At 59.7% G+C, this 18,270-nt stretch overlaps 1 protein-coding gene across 1 annotated transcript in view; it reads right to left on the bottom strand.

The window, feature by feature from the left end:
- The window catches only part of HMCN2 (hemicentin 2), a gene marked incomplete at its 5' end in the record, with an annotated part of 146,727 nt that overhangs the window by 78,166 nt on the left and 50,291 nt on the right, over positions 1–18,270 (bottom strand). The window contains 5 exons of the mRNA XM_080668341.1: positions 1,437–1,564; positions 12,209–12,374; positions 14,235–14,394; positions 14,523–14,635; positions 17,443–17,587. Of these exons, the coding sequence (XP_080524467.1) occupies positions 1,437–1,564; positions 12,209–12,374; positions 14,235–14,394; positions 14,523–14,635; positions 17,443–17,587 (712 nt within the window). The remainder of the gene's footprint in view (positions 1–1,436; positions 1,565–12,208; positions 12,375–14,234; positions 14,395–14,522; positions 14,636–17,442; positions 17,588–18,270) is intronic.

Genomic DNA, 18,270 nt, shown 5'->3' with positions numbered 1-18,270 from the left:
CCCCTCAGCTGTACAGCTGCCCGGGATCAAAACAGCTGCTCGGCCTGGCCTGGCCTGTCCTGGCAGGTCACTCCCATCGCTATCTCCATCCCTCCTGCCCTGAGCTCAGGCGGCTGCAGGTGCTCACCTCCTTCCCAGGAGTGTTTTCAGGGGCGTCCCCACCCTCCCTCTCCCGTGGGCCTTCCCACCTGCAGTCACCCACACCCTCAGTGGGAGCGGTCCCAGCCCCGGGTCTGTGTGACCAGGAGCCCAGGCAGCCTCCTGGGGGGTTGGACCAGGAAAATACTTGGACTCCACAGGCCCCCCTGCTCTGGGTGCTGAGCGGAAGCCTGGGCCCGGGGGAAGGTCAGGAACACCCACTCCCTTCCCAGCTTTGGAGGAGGAGCCCGGGAAAGGACCGTTACATGAGAACCTGGCGCTGGGCACAGATCAGCCCTGGGCCCAGGGCACCAGGGGGTCCATGCCCGGTCCACGCCACCCCACACTTCCACTCTGCTGAGTGCCTGATGTCATCGGTACCCCTTCTGACATCTACGGGATAAGCATTTTACAGGAAAGAAAACTAAGGCTCAGAGGGGCCACGTGGCCGGCTTGAGTCACACAGCTCGGGGGTGGCAGAGTCAGGATTCCACCCAGCCCCGCTCATCACCCTGCCCCCTGCTGCGTGCCTCTCTCATGGGCTGGAAAACCTCGGTCCTTCTCTCTCCGAGTCTCAGCCTGCCCACCTGTAAAATGGGCAGTTAGCTTAGATCAGGGGTCGGCTTTTTCTGCTGAGGGCCAGTCAGTATTTTAGGCTTTGGAGATCAGATGATCTGTCTCAACTACTCAGCTCTGCCGTGACGGCGTGAGAGCAGCCGCAGACCAGAAGTAAAGGAACTGCAGGCTGCGTGCCCATAAAACGTGTATCTATGGACTGAAACTGACTTTCATACAGTGTCCACACGTCACAGAACATCGTCCTTCCCCCACGCGTTTCCAAATGGAGACACCCTCCTGCGCTCATGGCCAGATGCACACAGGCCGGCTGGGCGTGGCCCGGGCGCGGCCCGAGGGCCTCGGTTGGCTGACCCCCCCGATTCCTGGGGGCTCTTGGAGATGACAAGCTCCCGGCCTCTTTGGTGGAGTGACTCCACTGCTGGCTTCTGTGAAGGGGACCCAGGCCCCCTAATGGGCTGGGACCAGAACCCTCTGTGGGTCCCTCCCCAAGTCCCCACTGCTGGGCCCTGCCCCCCGGTGCTCAGCAACCAAGGGTACAGGAGAGGGGGTGGAAGGAGACGTGGCTTGAGACGGGCAGGGAGTAGGGGTGATGGGAAGTCTGGAGGGCGCCCTGAGGAGGTGACAGAGCTGGCACGTGGACCAGGGGGAGGACACTGAGCAGGCCTGAGAAAGTCAGGGCAGAACAATGGGCATGACAGGGGCCACCAGCCCGGGCCTACCTTGCACCCCGAGGATGTAGCGCCGCGCAGCAGACCCTGCGGGGTTACTGGCTCTGCACTGGTAGAGACCGCTGTCCCCGACCTGGGCCTGGGCCAGACGCAGGGAGCCCGACGGGAGAAGGCGATGCCTGCAGGAGTGAGGGGCACCGGTGAGACCCCAACCGACCTCAGGCCTCCAGACCCAACTCAACCCAGCCACCGCCCCCAGGAAGCCTCCCGGGAGGAAAGCAGTGCCAGCACCCACCCTTCCCTGCTCCCCCTGCCCCACCTCCACTTCCCTGAACTGCCAGCCAAGACCAGGTCTCACCCAACCGGTGAAACAGAGAGCACGGAATTAGGAGTCTGCCAGCTTGGGTTCAAGTCCAAACTCTGAACCTCTCCTAGCTGGATGAAGCAAGTCCCTTTACCTCTTGGAGCCTCCGTTTCCTCATCTGTAAAATGGGCAGCTAAGAGGGACTGGGGCGGGGAAACCAACCCTGCATTGGCTCAACCCCGGGCCCGGCCCCGGCTCGCTGCTGGACCCTCACTGACTCCCCATCCTCTAAACCAACCCTGCGTTGGCTCGACCCCGGGCCCGGCCCCGGCTCGCTGCTGGACCCTCGCTGACTCCCCCTCCTCTAACGCACACGCGTGCCATCCCTCGACCCTTCCCTGAGTGGGGGCGAGGGGTGGGGGGATGAGGCTGCATTTGGAGGCCCTTCCCGTGGCTTTGGGGGAGAACCTGCCAGCCCGGAGGCCTCTGCGGCAAAGTGCCGGGTGCTCTGCAGGGTTTTACTGCCCGACACTGTGTCGGGCTCTTAGGAGGAAGCTGTGAGGCCCCATCTCTGCCCTCCCCCATCCCGCCCACCTTGCTGAAGTCACCTAGTCCCATCCCACAGGGACCCGGGACCCCCAGCCAGGCTCGTGCAGCTGGGCTGGACCCCAGGGGCCCCTGCAGACATGATGTCACCACCCATATGTGCTGGCTCCTTGCAGCCCCTGCCCCCATAAACAGAGAGGGCAGCCGTGGCCACTGGCCCCGGCTGGCCCCAAATGCAAGTGGCCAGCAAGGGGGTGGGGACTCCACGGGCCAACGCCCCAGCCTGTGCTCACCAGGCTGCCGCTGGGCTGTAGAGCCTGACATTTCTGGTCCCCACCCCCCACTTCTCAGCTTTCTCCCCTGCAAAATGGGGGTGACAAGTCATCCCTAGGCAGCTGCAAGCCAAGTGCTGGGCGTGCACTCGTCCAACGGGGCGCTGCCGCCGCAGCTCACTCTCCGCATGGCCTCGGGCCCGTATCCCCATCTGTAAAGCGAGGCAACAGCCCCCTGTCCGGCCACCCCCTCCTCCGGTGTGTCTGGGGCACCCAGCAGGCACTTGGGGCAAGTCCTCCGAGGACAACTGTACATGATTCGTTGGGTGGTGGTCTCGAGATTCCCGGCACGGGCCCGGGCCACCCTGTCCTGCCATGGGCTTGCTATGTGGGGTCGGGCAAGTGACCTAACCTCTCTGTGCCTCAGATGTCTCGTTTTGGAAAAGAGAGACAACAGTAGTGTTTATATCCCACACAGAACTGTCCAGACAACGAATGACCTAATTCACAGCCCAGCGCCTGGAACAGAATAGGACTCCACAAAGGTCAGCTGTTGCCATGGTGACAACAGTGCATCCATAAACAATCCACAGTGCAGTTTCACTTCGTTTAAAACACATAACGGCATCGTGTGTGTGTGTGTGTGTGTGTGTGTGTGTGTGTGTGTGTGTGTGTGTGTGGAGGGCTAATCTATTCATTGTTCACTGTTATATAGTATGCCCTTGTGTGATCACGCCACCGTTGCTTAATTTATTCCCCTTTGTTTTTTTTAAATTTATTATTATTATTTTTAATTTATTCCCTTTGGGTGGGCGTTTAAACACTTACGTATTTTTCTTTCCTTCCTTCTTTCTTTCCCTCCCTTCTTTCCTCCTCTTGCTCTTTCACCACCAGAGCTCTCTGCACCGAGCTGTCTGGTGTCCCCCAGGCACCGAGCTGTCTGGTATGTCCCCCAGGCACCGAGCTGTATGGTATGTCCCCCACGCACCGAGCTGTATGGTATGTCCCCCAGGCACCGAGCTGTCTGGTATGTCCCCCAGGCACCGAGCTGTATGGTATGTCCCCCACGCACCGAGCTGTATGGTATGTCCCCCACGCACCGAGCTGTATGGTATGTCCCCCACGCACCGAGCTGTATGGTATGTCCCCCACGCACCGAGCTGTATGGTATGTCCCCCACGCACCGAGCTGTATGGTATGTCCCCCACGCACCGAGCTGTATGGTATGTCCCCCACGCACCGAGCTGTATGGTATGTCCCCCACGCACAGAGCTGTATGGTATGTCCCCACGCACAGAGCTGTATGGTATGTCCCCACGCACCGAGCTGTATGGTATGTCCCCCAGGCACCGAGCTGTCTGGTATGTCCCCCAGGCACCGAGCTGTATGGTATGTCCCCCACGCACCGAGCTGTATGGTATGTCCCCCACGCACAGAGCTGTATGGTATGTCCCCCACGCACCGAGCTGTATGGTATGTCCCCAGACACAGAGCAGGACTCCCAGGCACAGACCTGAGCACCATCAGCTCTTGCAGGTGGAGACTTCACCACTCACACCGGTAGGATAGGGCGTCTCCCCTGAATCACCTAGCTGTGCCCGGCGCTGTGGTTCAGTGGTTGACTATCAAACTATGCACCCGGAGGAGGTCCTGTAGGGGCACATGCCCGGATTGTGGGCTCGACCCCCCAATAGGGGCACTGAAGGAGGCAGCCAATTGATGTTTCTCTCTCACCACTGATGTTTCTATCCCTCTCTCCCTCTCCCTTCCTCTCTGAAATCAATAAAAATATATATATTTTTAAAAAGGATCTCCTAGCTATGTGGGAAACATGAGCCCAGGTGGCTCTGAGACAGGTGTCAGGGGACCAGGGACACGAGGAAGGGAGTGCCCCATCCTGAGAAGCGGCTGGCAGAGCAGATGGGACCGGGCTATGATGGCAAGTGGCCCCGGCATGAACCACCCTCCTGCCTCTTACAGGCTGACCTTGGGCCAAGGACTGCATCTCCCGGAGCCTCGGCGTCTGCATCGGGAGTTACAGGGGAGGGTGAGCACCAAGTGACATGATGCCTGCCAAGCCCACGGTGCCCGGGACATAGACCGTGCTCAATGAACGGCCCTGCCGAAGGGCCCCCACCCATCCTGCCTGGGCCTTGCCCGTCCCCAATAAGCTGGGCCGCCCTGAGCGGGTCCACCGTGGAGGGAAAAGGCCACACGGGGCCCTTTTGTCCCAGTGACAGGCGGCCATCTGCCCTGCGGGGCACCACTCTCCTGCTTGGCTTTTCTCGTCTCATTTTTCCTTTTCTAAGCAGGTTAATGTGGCCATCCCCCAACGAAGGCCAAATCAGGTGGAGGCTGAAAGGCACACTCCATCACCCTCGGGGCAGGAATGCGGTTTCGTCCAGGACTTCACGGCAAACCTGGGCCGGCAGAGTGGGGCCCGCGTGGGTCAGTGCAAAGAGGTCTGGGCTGGGAGGCAGAGTTCTGGATCTGAGGCCCAGGGTTTGCTAAAGACACGCTGTGCAACCTCAGGAGGGCAGTCCACATCTCTGAACCCCAAGGACTTCGTATTCAAAAGGGCAGCTCTGGATGGACTTCTTTATCTCAGAAGTTGCCTTCTGGGACTCGAAAGACCACAGAACCCCTTGCTTCCTCCCTCACCGAGCCCTTAAAGGGATAGGAAGTGGGAGTGCCTGGAAGACACACACACACACACACACACACACACACACACACACACACACACGAAAAGAAACTTCCAGAAATGTAAACCGTTTGTGTTTCCTGTGAGCAGCCCCAGGTCGCTTCCTAGAAAGAGAATGCTGCTCCCTATGGCACAAAGGAAGAACCGGAACAAGTGAGAGTCCATTTCCCAGATGGACACGCTGAGGCCAGCCCCACAGAGCCTGTGCCCGCTTTCAGTGCCCGTCTGGCCACACCGCGCTTCACTTTAACCACCGTCCCCCGGGGTTGCCCACTGCTCGCTGGACAAAACCCAAGCACAGTAGTGTGGCTTGTACGGACCCACAGGCCAGCCCCCCAACCCCACCCGGCCTCCCAGTGTAGCACTGGGCCATGCTCTTCCTCAGAGGGAACGGGCCCTTCCCACCTCCACTCCTTTGCACATGCTGTCTTCCTGCCTGGGACACTCCTCCACCTCCTGTTCACCTGGACCACACCCGCTCACACCTCAATACTTAGACGTCACCTCCTCCGGGAAGGCTGCCTTGATGCCCAAGGCTGGTAGGTGCATCCTGTGGACCCCCCCCCCCAGCTGCCTGCCCTTTCCCCCCTCACAGCCCTCACCAGCTGGCTTGTGACCCAGCTCTCCCTCCACGTTCCCCGAAACTCGGCAGGTTTGGGGGCTGCAGCCCAGGGGTGGGCTCAGGGGCCGGGGGGGCGTGGAGAGCCGTGGGGAGCACGCTGCTGTGGTGTGCGGGTGGCGTAATTAGCAGCAGCTGCTCCGTCCTGGTGGTGTGAGTGTCCAGATGGCTCCGTGTGGCGCCCAGATTCTTGGGGAATTTCCTGTTTATGACATCCATCGGGCTCGAGCCTTCGCTGGCTGTCAGCTTCAAGGTTCACACAGCCATGCAGATGGGGGATGCGGACCTGAGAGGGACCCACTACCCCGCTGGGTCCCCCTGGTCCTGCGAGCTCCAAGGGGGGCCTACCTGCCCAGAGAGGCCAAAGGGCACCGGAGAGGGAGCGCCCAGAAGCAGGCGAGTCCCAGGCCGCACCTCACTGCCAGCACACACCTTCACTGCGGTCCCGCCCAGTCACCTCCCAGGGCCCCCTCGTCCTCAGTGCTCAGGCAAGCCACCCTGCCGCCCCGGCAGTGCCCTGCTCCCGGCCAACGCTCCTGGAGCCCTTGTGGCCCTTACCACACCTTTGCTCACCTGTCACTGTCAGGCGGCCCAGTGAGGGGGAGGCCAGGCGTGCCCAGGTTCCTGCCATGTCCCAGCCCTTAGCACAAGTCCTGACCCACAGAAGGTGCTCAAGGAATTATGGCGGCAAATCCCAGCAGTCCGCGCACACGCTCCCCTTCCCACCTTCGCTCACACTGTTCCCTGCCGCCCAAGGACACTCTCCTGCCCTCCAGACCCCTTCCAGGCAGCACCGGCTCCGGCTCTTCCATGGAGCCTTCCCTGCTGAGTTACACTTCCCTGCAGGTTACACTTCGCTGGCGCTGAGCTGCGTGGAGCCCAGTTTAGCCAATTGCTCATCATCCATCCACCCATCCACCCACCCATCCACCCACCCATCCACCCACCCATCTACCCATCCATCCATCCATCCATCCATCCACCCACCCATCCACCCACCCACCTACCCATCCATCCATCCATCCGTCCATCCATCCACCCACCCGTCCATCCATCCACCCACCCGTCCATCCATCCATCCACCCACCCACCCATCTATCCATCCATCCACCCATCTACCCATCCATCCACCCATCCATCCATCCATCCACTCACCCACCCACCCATCCACCCTCCCATCCATCCATCCATCCATCCATCCATCCATCCACCCATCCATCCATCCACCCATCCACCCACCCATCTACCCATCCATCCATCCATCCATCCATCCATCCATCCATCCATCCACCCATCCACCCACCCACCCATCCACCCATCCATCCACCCATCCACCCACCCACCCATCCACCCATCCATCCATCCACCCACCCATCCACCCACCCATCCATCCACCCACCCACCCATCCATCCACCCATCCATCCACCCACCCATCCATCCACCCACCCATCCACCCATCCATCCACCCACCCATCCACCCATCCACCCATCCATCCATCCACCCATCCATCCACCCACCCACCCACCCATCCACCCACCCATCCATCCACCCACCCATCCACCCATCCACCCATCCACCCACCCATCCATCCACCCATCCACCCACCCAACCACACATCCACCCACCCACCCATCCACCCATCCATCCACTCACCCACCCACCCACCCACCCACCCACCCATCCACCCACCCATCCATCCACCCATCCACCCACCCAACCACACATCCACCCACCCACCCATCCACCCATCCATCCACTCACCCACCCACCCACCCACCCACCCATCCATCCATCCACCCATCCATTCATTCATTCGCTGGACAAAGAGGGGTCCAGGTGGGCTGGCTGCTGCGGGATTGAGGAAGTGCTCCCTCCTTGGTCAGGTGCGTGTCTGCACCCAGTCCCTCCTGCTGGGTCCCATGCTGTTGGTACCACTGTCCCCGTTTCTAAAGGAACCATCACCCCGAGAGCACAGACCCTTCCAGAAGGAGGGTCAGTGGCTGCGGATGCACAGCCCTCCTCACAGACACCCCCACGTGCATGTCTGCTGGGACCAGAGCGGGGCCTGAGCCTGCACAGGGCGAAGGCCTACCCACCCGCACCAGGCAGCCGGGGCCTTCATCCGCCAAAGGCCGCATGACCCTCATCTCTTTGCTGGGGCCCCCCTGCATCACAGGCCTTTCTGAGGAAGCCCCGCGTGGAAAACCAGCTGGGGATCCAGGCGGAGGGGCCCGAGACCCACCACATGACAACATACGAGAGAGGGAGAAGGCGCCATCCCGGGAGCCCCAGAAACCTATACCAAGCCATGCTCCCGGGTGGCTGCCGCCCATGGGGTGGTCCTGTGTGGCCCCGCACAGCTGAGCGTCCCCATGGACATTCTCACGTGGAGCTCCCACCAGCCACTCCTGCACGCAGGCGGGTCCTGTGCCATCAGCCCGCTTTGCAGAGGCCTCCACGGCTACCAGCTGGTCAGGGCAGACCCGGGACGCGCCCCACTCTCTGCCCCCGCCCTGCCAGCCACTGCGGTGACCTAATGGGTTAGCTCGGAAGCTTAATTCACTGCCCTTTTCCAGAAAGAGAGCTGCTGGCCATAGGCTGACAAGACCAAGACCTCAGGGCCACCAGGTCGGGCAGCAGCCTGCGCTGTGAGGACCCACCAAGGTGCACACCCCCCGAGGGCCCCGGGCAGTCCATGCCATGCCGGTGAGGGGACGGCTTTTTTCCCCAGGTCCCTAGGATCCTAGCTGCCACCCCCACCTCGGTGCCGGGGGGTAACTGGGCCAGCGAGGGGTTGAACACCCGCCCTTGCCGGCTGCCCCTCCACTCCCCTCTGATGTGGCTGGATCTGGCCCAGTACGGGACCCTGGCCGGCTGCCCCCGGGAGGGTGAGCCGGGCCAGGAGAGCTAGCAGCTGTCCCAGCTACACATCAGAGCCACAAACAAACACTGTTGCCTAGAAACACCGCCTCACCCCGGCATTCCCGGGTGGACCAGGGGACCAGAGCCACAAGATGCTCTCTGGCCACTGCTGCCTGTCCAACCCTTTCATTTCTCAGACGGGAGGACGGAGGGCCAAGTTCACCCAGCGAGCCGGGGGTGAGGCTGGGAGAGGAACCCAGGTCTCCGGCCCTGACCTCTGCGGTGTGGCTTCGGCACAGTCCTGGTCACAGGAGCTGCTCATGAAATCCACCTTCAACCGTGATCTCACAGCTTGCACGGGCTGTCTGCACACAGCTGTCCACAGGTCAGAGGTCCTCGCTGACCACGCCCACCCCTGGACTCGCCGCCTGCTCTCGGGACCATCCCCCGAGGAAGTGACCAGGAGACAGAGGAGCATTTGTGTGAGGATGTTCCAACGGCCCTGCTTATTAGCGCCAACAGCTGGCAATGCGCATGCCCCAGAGAACAGCTTAGCCACAGGGGGAGACCAACGCCCGGAGTGTTATTTTGTCCTTTAAATGACAAGTGACGCGGGCCGGGAGGAATCAAGAAAACGGGTAAATGGAGAGCAGTGTCGACGATGAGGGCAGAATCGAAGATGCACACGTTTAGTCCCACAAAAGCCTGCACGTGAACACGTGGGGAAGGGCGTGCCCACAGGCAGGTGGCTGAGGGCGTCATGCCACTCAGACCCCCGGCGTGGCAGTGTTAGAGAGTAGAAATTTTTGAGCATGCTTCCCCCCAGTCGACTGAGCCTTGAATCCCAGCTGCACCTCGCAAAATAGCCCTGCAAGATAGGACACGGTCAGCTTTCTGAAGAACAGGATGACCCTGTACATAACATGGTCGTCAACAACATGACCCTGACATTGAAGACTGTTTTGTCTTCAATGGCTTGCTCTGCAAAAACAGGATGTGGTAAATGTGCTTAAAAGCGGTCCTGCACCAAGGGTCGGGGCTGCTCTCTGGACTCCCTGCGTGGAGAAAGGCAGAGCAGTCGCCGGCAGGCTAATAAAGGCTCCCCAAATTTTAATTTGGTCTGGACTCCAGGGGTCCTTCACTCGCATTCGCTCCACAACAGCAGCTTTGAAGCTGAGCCTTGGGACGCCCTCGGAGAAGAAAAAGGCTCGCCCAGCCGGCGTGACTCAGTGGTTGAGCATCGACCTATGAACCAGGAGGTCACAGTTCGATTCCCAGTCAGGGCACATGCCGGGTTCTGGGCCCGATACCCAGTATTTGGCGTGCAGGAGGCAGCTGATCAATGTTCTCCATCATCACTGATATTTCTCTCTCTCTCCCTATCTGTTCCTCTCTAAAATCAATAAAAATATATTTTGAAATAAGAGAGAAGGAAAAGGAAGAAGACAAGGAAGAGCAGGCAGACAGCAAGTCTGCCCCCCCACCCACCGCAGTCACCACCAGCCCCTCGGTGTGTGTTTCCGTGCAGTTTTCAAATCTCCAGTTTCTGGGTGAACAGCTGCGTGTCCGTGAGAAGACTGAGTGGGCTCTGTGCGGGGAAGCGGTCCACGATGCCTGGACGTTTCACAGAAATGGAACAGGGGGGCCCAGGAACCACTAGGGGGGCCCGGGAACCACAGGACCCGGAGCCTGCGAGTGAAGTTCACATACAGCTTCAATGCCATCCGAAGCCGGGAGGGCGCCCGCAGTCACCCACACGTGGAAACCCAAATGCCCCTCCAACGGTGCACGGATCGACGCCCGGTGGCCAGGCCGCACCGCGGAGTATTGCTCAGCCACGGAGAGGAACGAAGCTCTGACCCGCGCCACAACATGCAGGAACCGAAAAGCAGGCTGCTACGACAGAGGGGCCAGGCGCTAAAAGCCACACACGGCAGGATTCCATGTATACGGAACGTCCAGAATAGATAAATCCAGAGGCAGGCTGGTGGCTGCCAGGGCCTGGGGCAGGAAGGGGAAGAGGCTGCCAGCGAGGACGGGGGCTCAGGGGGCGGGAGGGGAGCTGGAAACGGTCTAAATTGATGGCGGTGATGATTGCACAGCTCCGAATGCACCAGGGCTAGATGTGGACAACATGTGAGTTACATCTCAATAAAGCTTTCGTATTGAACGAAGGGGAGGAGAGTGAAACGGGTAACAGCTGTGACCCCTTTTAAAAGCTGCAAGTGATGCTTTGGGTTGTGAACAGCAGCAGGGAACTGTCAGGGGGAGCGGCGCTCAGGGCGGACTAAGCATTGCACATCCATCACCACGCCGCGTGAGCATCGTTTAAACCGCGTCCACGCTGCAGATGGAGACCCGCGGCCGCACGACTCGGATGGCCCGCAGGGATCGGCACTCAAGTCTGATGGGCTCCAGGGTCTGCGCTCCTCACCCCGCCCCACCCCAGGCCTGTGTTCCTCCTCGTTTAGATCCACTCCCGGATCTCATAAATCTCCAGAGAAAGCTGGAAGCAGGCAAGAAGTGGAGAGGGCAGGGAAGAAGGAACGAAGCAGAAGTCAGGATTGCAAAAGCGGCTCCAGGATTTACGGCTCCCAGCTGATCCGTCGCACATCCCAACAGGAGGGGTGAGCACGTGGGAACTGTGGTTTCCCATGTCAGCAACAAGTCGCAAATTCACAAGCACCTGGCCGCCAGCCACCGCCCATGGGGCTGGGACCAGGCTCTCTGCCAAGGGGCTAGGACCAGGCTCTCCGGGGAGAGACAGCCCCCCACCCCCGCTGCCCACCCCCACCCCCACCCCCACGCACCACCTAGAGCTGCAGAGACACCCACAGGGCATGGGGTGGGGGGGGACCCAACCCAGGCACAGGACCCCGCTGCCTACAAGCTGGAGGTTTGGAAGGGCTCAGCAAACAGATGTTCGGAGATAGAGATCCACGTGTGGGTGTCAGAGGGGTGGGGGCGGCAAAGACCTTAGTCTGGAACTTCTCAAAGGCCTTGCCAGGGCTGATGTCACCGGCCTGAGCTGCAGCCGCCCCCCGCCTCCGAGGGTCAAGGGCCTCAGGAGTGTCGAGGCTCTCGTCTGGAACCACCACCCCCACACCCCTGCCTGGGGGCGTGCAGCCTGGCTTTGAAGGACACCCAAGCCAGCCTCCTCTCGCTCCCAGGACACCTGACAGTTAGGGAGAAGCCTCAGTTCAGCTCAGGTCACGGGGGGGGGGGGGGGGGGGGTTGTTGTGCCAATCACAGGGGCGTCTGCGGGCAGCTCCCAGCAGCCGGGTGTGAAACGCTGGGCGCCTGCTATTTCCGAGGGGTCTCGCCCTGGGCGTCACGGACCCTCTGGAGGTCCTCAGAGAGGCTTCAGGGGACCCGGGACCAAAGCGCTGCGTGCGGAAGCGAACGCACACCCCCGGGAGCATCCACAGGGTCCACACACGCCCGGTCACTGGCCACCTGAGGCCAGGTTTCCCCTAAGCCCCAAGCCCTTCCCCTGCCCGTGCACTGGGGTTACCTGTCAGGGACGGCTGGCACAGGGTGCGAGTCCTTGGTCCAGGTGACCAGTGGGGGTGGGGAGCCGTGGGCCTCGCAGTCCAGGGTCACCTCGTCGCCGGCCTTGGCTGTGACTCTCGGGGGCTCGTCGGAATCATGGGAGACGCTCCCGTGAATCCTGGGCTTGGCTGTTGGTGGACACAGGCAGAGACTGTGAGCAGGTCAGGGGGCCACGGGACGAGGCCCCGAGGGGACCAGGACAGCTCCCCCAGGAAGCTGAGATGGCACTGCCTCCCCGGAGGTGCGGAGGATGGGGGTGGCTCTGTCATCATGGGGGGGGGCCCATTTGGGGGTGGCTCGGACCCGATGGTTTCCCCGGTCCCTCCCCACAATCTCTCTACCACCACCCTCCCTCTGAAGCTTGTTCTGCTGGGATGACACGGACATGTTGCCCCTGTTCCAGCATCAACGTTCCTCTAGCTCAGGGGTGGGCAAACGTTTTGACTCGAGGGCCACAATGGGTTCTTAAACTGGACTGGAGGGCCGGAACAAAAGCATGGATGGAGTGTTTGTGTGAACTAATATAAATTCAAAGTAAAGGAGCGGAGGGGGGAGCAAGAGAACCGGATAGAACAGCCGGACCCGGCCCGTGGGCCGTCGTTTGCCCAAGGCTGATCTAGCTTCTCTTCATCTGCGCCTCCTACCCTGGGAACATTAGGGCAGGTCCTGTCCTCCTCTTCCCTCTCCACCTTGTCCCCCATGATCATCCCACTTCCTCCAGGACATCAGACACCAGGTGACACCCACTCACCCCCTGCCTCCTCCAACCCCATCGGGGGGTGACACTAACCTGTGCCCATCACCTGGCTCTCATATGAAGCGATTACCCTGCACCCCTCCTTCTTTATGCACCCCGCCCCGCATTTCCAGCCATGTGCTCATACACGGAAGGCACCCAGGACCTGTCTGAGCACCCACAACTACACAAGCCAGCCAGCTGGGGATGTGGAGGCCCTTGGAGCGGGCATGGAGTTCCCTATACATCGTGACGATGAGAGAAACCCCCGCTTGCAAAAACAGAGTTTGCAACATGAAAATACTGGCTCTGGGAGTACACGACAGAAGACTGGCCGTGCACCTGCTCGCTCGGCCAGGCAGCTGCTGAGGGCCCAGCTCTGCGGTGCCTGCGGGCAAACAGCAAGGCCAGGCCCCGCCCGGTCCCCACAGCGCACAGGGCCACAGGGAGCACCCGTGCCCATCGGCTCATGCACAACATTCGCTCACAGCTGTGACGGGCATTGGGAAGGGTCTAGGCCAGCCGTGGGCAAACTACGGCCCGTGGGCCGGACCCGGCCCGTTCGGCTGTTCTATCCGGTTCTCTTGCTCTCCCCTCCGCTCCTTTACTTTGAATTTATATGAGTTCACACAAACACTCCATCCATGCTTTTGTTCCAGCCCTCCGGTCCAGTTTAAGAACCCATTGTGGCCCTCGAGTCAAAAAGTTTGCCCACCCCTGGTAGTCCACCCTCCACAGCAAGGTGATTTGACTCAGCCCGAGGGGTCAGGGAGGACTGAGATCTACGGATGGGAGAAGTCGGCTGGGCCAAGAGGTGGGGGAGGGCATTCTAAACAGAAGGAACCGCACGTGCAAAGGCCCTGGGGCACGACGGCCCATTCGAGGAATTGAAAGGAAGTCAGAGGGTCTGGGCACAAAGCACCAGGAGGAGAGGCTGGCAGGGGGATGCCCAGGTGGGGGCAGGGGCCCAGCGTAGGGCTGTGTGTCTTTCCGAGGCTTCCCCACACTGGCTACAAAGGCCGAGACGGAGGAAGTCAACTACCACACGGTTTCACTTCTACACGAGTGGGAGCCGCTCTCGGAGCACGTCCACACCGCTAGGGACAGCGCTCCGGGAGGACGGCTTTGGCGGGAGCGTTCCTTTGGGGAGAGGGTAGGGGCGGGGTTGATCAGGGCCCAGGGAAGATGCGTCCCGGTCCTGACTCCACGCCTGCCGAGCCCCACCCCCAGGACGGGGGCAGCCTTCACTCACTGTTGACGGACAGCCGCATCTCCTGGCTGGAGAAGCCCACGCTGTTGGTGGCCGTGCAGACGTAGGCCCCTGCGTCCCGGGGGGACGGCTGGGCGATGACCAAGGTGCCATCCTTGCTCACATTGTAGTGGGGACCGCCAGCGGTCAGGGCATTGGATTCCTGTGGTGGAGTCGCTGGTGAGTGACACCAGCAGAGCCCACACCCACGGCAATGTGCATCGTTCCCCTCCCCATGATGCACTGGGCCTGGGCCTCTGTTACCCCTGAGTGGTCACAGGCTCTGCCTACCTTGGTCCAGGTGACGGTGGGGGTGGGGACTCCTGAGGCGACGCAGGGGAGAGAGGCCGGAACCCCTTCGTTGGTGACGTGGTGGGTGGCAGTGGACCGGATTCTGGGGGGCACTTTTAAAAAACAAACCAGTTTCGTAAACCACAGTTCACAGCAATATCCACACTGGCCAAAAGTGGAAACAATCAAATATCCATCAGCGGATAATGGAGGAACAGGATTCGGTGTGTACATACTGAGTATTATCCAGCCTTGACAAGGAGGGAACATCTGATGCTACACCAGGCATGAACTTGAGGACATAATGCCAAGTGAAATAAGCCAGACACACAGGAGGACAAATACTCCATGACCCCCTCTATCCGAGGTGCCCGGAGTGGGCAAACCCATAGAGGCAGGACGTAGAATGCGGGGCACCAGGGGCTGAGGAGGGGGAGGGAGATGGGAGTCAGTGTTTCATGAGGACAGAGTTTCCATTTGGGAAGATGAGAAAGTTCTGGAGATGATGGTGGTGATGGTTATGCAACAAGGTAAATCTACTTCATGCCACTACACTGTGCCCTTAAACACGGTTAACATGGGGCCCAGCGAGTGTGGCTCAGTGGTTGAGCATCAACCCAAAAACCAAGAGGTCACCGGTTCGATTCCCAGTCAGGGCACACGCCTGGGTTGCGGGCTCGATCCCCAATAAGGGGGCGTGCAGGAGGCAGCCGGTCAATAATTCTCGTCACTGATGTTTCTATCTCCTTCCCTCTCCCTTCCTCTCCGAAATTAATAAAAATATTTTTAAAACGGAAAACTCTGTTATGTAGATGTTAACACAATTTAAAAACAACAGCGTCCGCAGTAGACCACAAAGGCGTGGTCCCACGGCCGCCGCGGCTGTGCGGTCAGGCCCCAGGCAGAGGGCAGCCGTGCCTGGGACCCTGCCCTGCCATTTCTGTGCTCTGGGACTTCGGATAAACCAGTTCATCTCTTGGCACCCACACTCCTTGATCAGCAAAAACAACTAAATTAACCCCAATTCACTGCCCACTCTCCGAGGGTGGACAGATGAGAAATGGCAAAAAAATAAGAATCCACAGAACAAGGGACCTTGGGAACAAGAGCTCAGCCATCCTGGGCACCATCCAGATCCGCAAGCACAGAAACAGGGTCTCTAAGAGGAGTGTGGGGGCGGGGGGAGGGGGCAGACCAGAGCGTGTTCACGCACCCGCCCGACCCCCCGGGACTCGCTCTGGGAAGGCATCCTGGCCGCTGGCTCTGTGACCTGGGGGAGTTCTTCCCCTCTCGGAGCCTCAGCCTCCTTCACGTCAGGAAGCCCGCCCCTAGGAGCCGTGATGAAAAGGCAGCGAAACATACGCAGCACCCCACAGAGGCCTCCAGGTGGCCTGCGCCCCATCTTTCACCCCTGATGGAATTATGGGGACACAAGACACTTGGGCTCTAGACTCAGCCTCCGCCCGCACGTTGGTTTTCCCCCGAAAAATGGAGAATAGTGGATTCTTCCCGCTCCTCCCGGGGGGGATTTTATGAAACAAGATTTTTTTTTAAAAAGAGGGTATTAACAGACTTGGTAAATGACAAAATATAATCAGGCTTCCTTTAAACTTCTCGTCTTCCACACAAGAGAACGGGGGTACCTGGGTGGGAGGGCGAAGGGAAACGGGCTCCAGTGCTGTGCGTGGGAGAGGAACTGGGGAACACACACGGAAAGCCCTAACAGAGGACCCTGAGCAAACCCCTTCCCCACAACGACCCTTGACCTCCCTCCGGTATACTAGGTAGTGTAGCCTAGACCAGGGTCTCCCCACCCAGCACCCCTGACGTTTGGGCCTGGATGGTGGGGGCCTGTCCTGCGTGTTGTGGGGTGTCAGCAAAATCCCTGGCCTCCACCTGCTAGATGCCAGGAGCACCCCTCCCCCAAGTTATGACAACCAAAAGAGTCCCTAGACCAGGGGTCCCCAAACTTTTTAAACAGGGGGCCAGGTCACTGTCCCTCAGACGGTTGGAGGGCCGGACTATAGTTTAAAAAAAAAACGATGAACAAATCCCTATGCGTACTGCGGGCCCGGGACGCGTCGGCTGCTAAGCAGGACAGGCAGCGGCACCCGGCGGGCCGGATAAAGGTCCTCGGCGGGCCGCATGTGGCCCGCGGGCCGTAGTTTGAGGACCCCAGAGGCTCACGGCTCATCCAAGCAGGGCACGCAGCCTTAAGCCGATGCTTCTGGGAAGTTACTGATAGAAACCATCGTAAAATCTAGTGCCACGGGAAACGCGCAGGCTCAGGACAGCGGTAGAATAATGTGGCCCTAGCGTGGCTTTAAGGTATGTACTAGTATGTGTATGTGTTTATAAGGAGTTCATACACAGGTGGGTAGAAATATAGATGCATACGTAATTTATATAAAGTGTATGTGACTTAGCCCTGGCCAGTGTGGCTGTCGGTTGGGCGTCGTCCCGTGAACCAAAAAATTGCCCGTTTGATTCCTGATCAGGGCATATGCCTGGGGTTGTGGGCTCAATCCCCAGTAAGCCCAGCAATGTTTCACTCCCACATCAATGTTTCTCTCTCCCTCTCCCTTTCTCTCTTTCTCTCAAAACTAATAAAACTACTTTTTAGAAGTATATAGCTTATATTATATACAATTTACTATATATATGTTGGTGTGTGTGTAAGCTCACATGTGTATACAGTATGAAAGATACACACTAAAATGTAAAGTTATTCTAGTTATTCTTAGCCATGCGTATTACAGGAGTATTTTTTATTTACCTGTCCCATCTCTAAATTTCCTACAGTGACTATGTACTACTTGTGCAATTTTTTTTTTAAACAAAAGGTATTCAAGATCAAGTTCCCTCCCCCATCCCGGCCAGTCCCCGGCCCCACCCCACAACCTCGGGCCCCGGGACTCACCCTGGACGACCAGCCGCACATCCCTGTGCTGGGAGCCCGCCGTGTTGGTGACCACGCAGCTGTACTTCCCCGCGTCCTCCTGCAGCGCCCGGTCCAGGTGGAGGCTGCCGTCAGCTCGGACAGAATGCCGGCTGCCGGCTGGGAGCTGGGAGGGCGGGGAAGCATCAGCTCGGAGCACAGGCCCCTTCAGAGAGAGAGCCCTCAGAAACCACACTGCCCGCCAGGCCCGCAGCGCGCAGGCTGGACCGAGAGAAGGTGGGGGAGCTGGCGGGGGGTGGGGGTGACGCTCTGACTGCTCAGCCCCCAGTCCTTTCCAAAGACTCATTCAGGGGTAGGTGGGCCTCCCTCACTGTGGGGCGCGGCTGCAGTGTTTGCACAGGTTCAAGCCTCGGGCTAATGAGCGGGCACAGTCCTCTCGTGGCCACGTGCAAGTCCCAGCCTGGAGGGCAGGGCCTCCCAGCACAATGATAGCCAACAGCTGGAGTTGTGAGCTTGCACCTGTGGTCCGAACACGTGGCCCCACTGCCTGAGAGATGTGGGCCTGATACAGTTCAGGTGCATGTAGTTGAGTAGCATTGAAACCCACGAGAATGTGGTAAACATCTTGACCACGCCCTCACTTTGCCTCATGGCATCTGGCTATAAAATAAAGACACGGCTCGTAGTCCGTGGCGCTGCTGGGTCCCCATCAGGGAAGCAACGTCCCACCGAGTCCCAGCTTTCATTGTCTTGTCTGTCTTTTCTCCATCCTTTATCGCCCCCACTCGGGGTCACTGAACCTGGCGGAGCTGGCGTGGCACATAAAGCGCCCTGGGGCTGAGTATGCCA

The sequence above is a fragment of the Plecotus auritus genome (assembly GCF_963455305.1).
Source record: "Plecotus auritus genome assembly, chromosome: 5".
NCBI classification, from domain to species: Eukaryota; Metazoa; Chordata; class Mammalia; order Chiroptera; family Vespertilionidae; genus Plecotus; species Plecotus auritus.
Note: the sequence above shows the minus strand (reverse complement) of the source record. Positions and strands in the feature narration are given on the sequence as shown.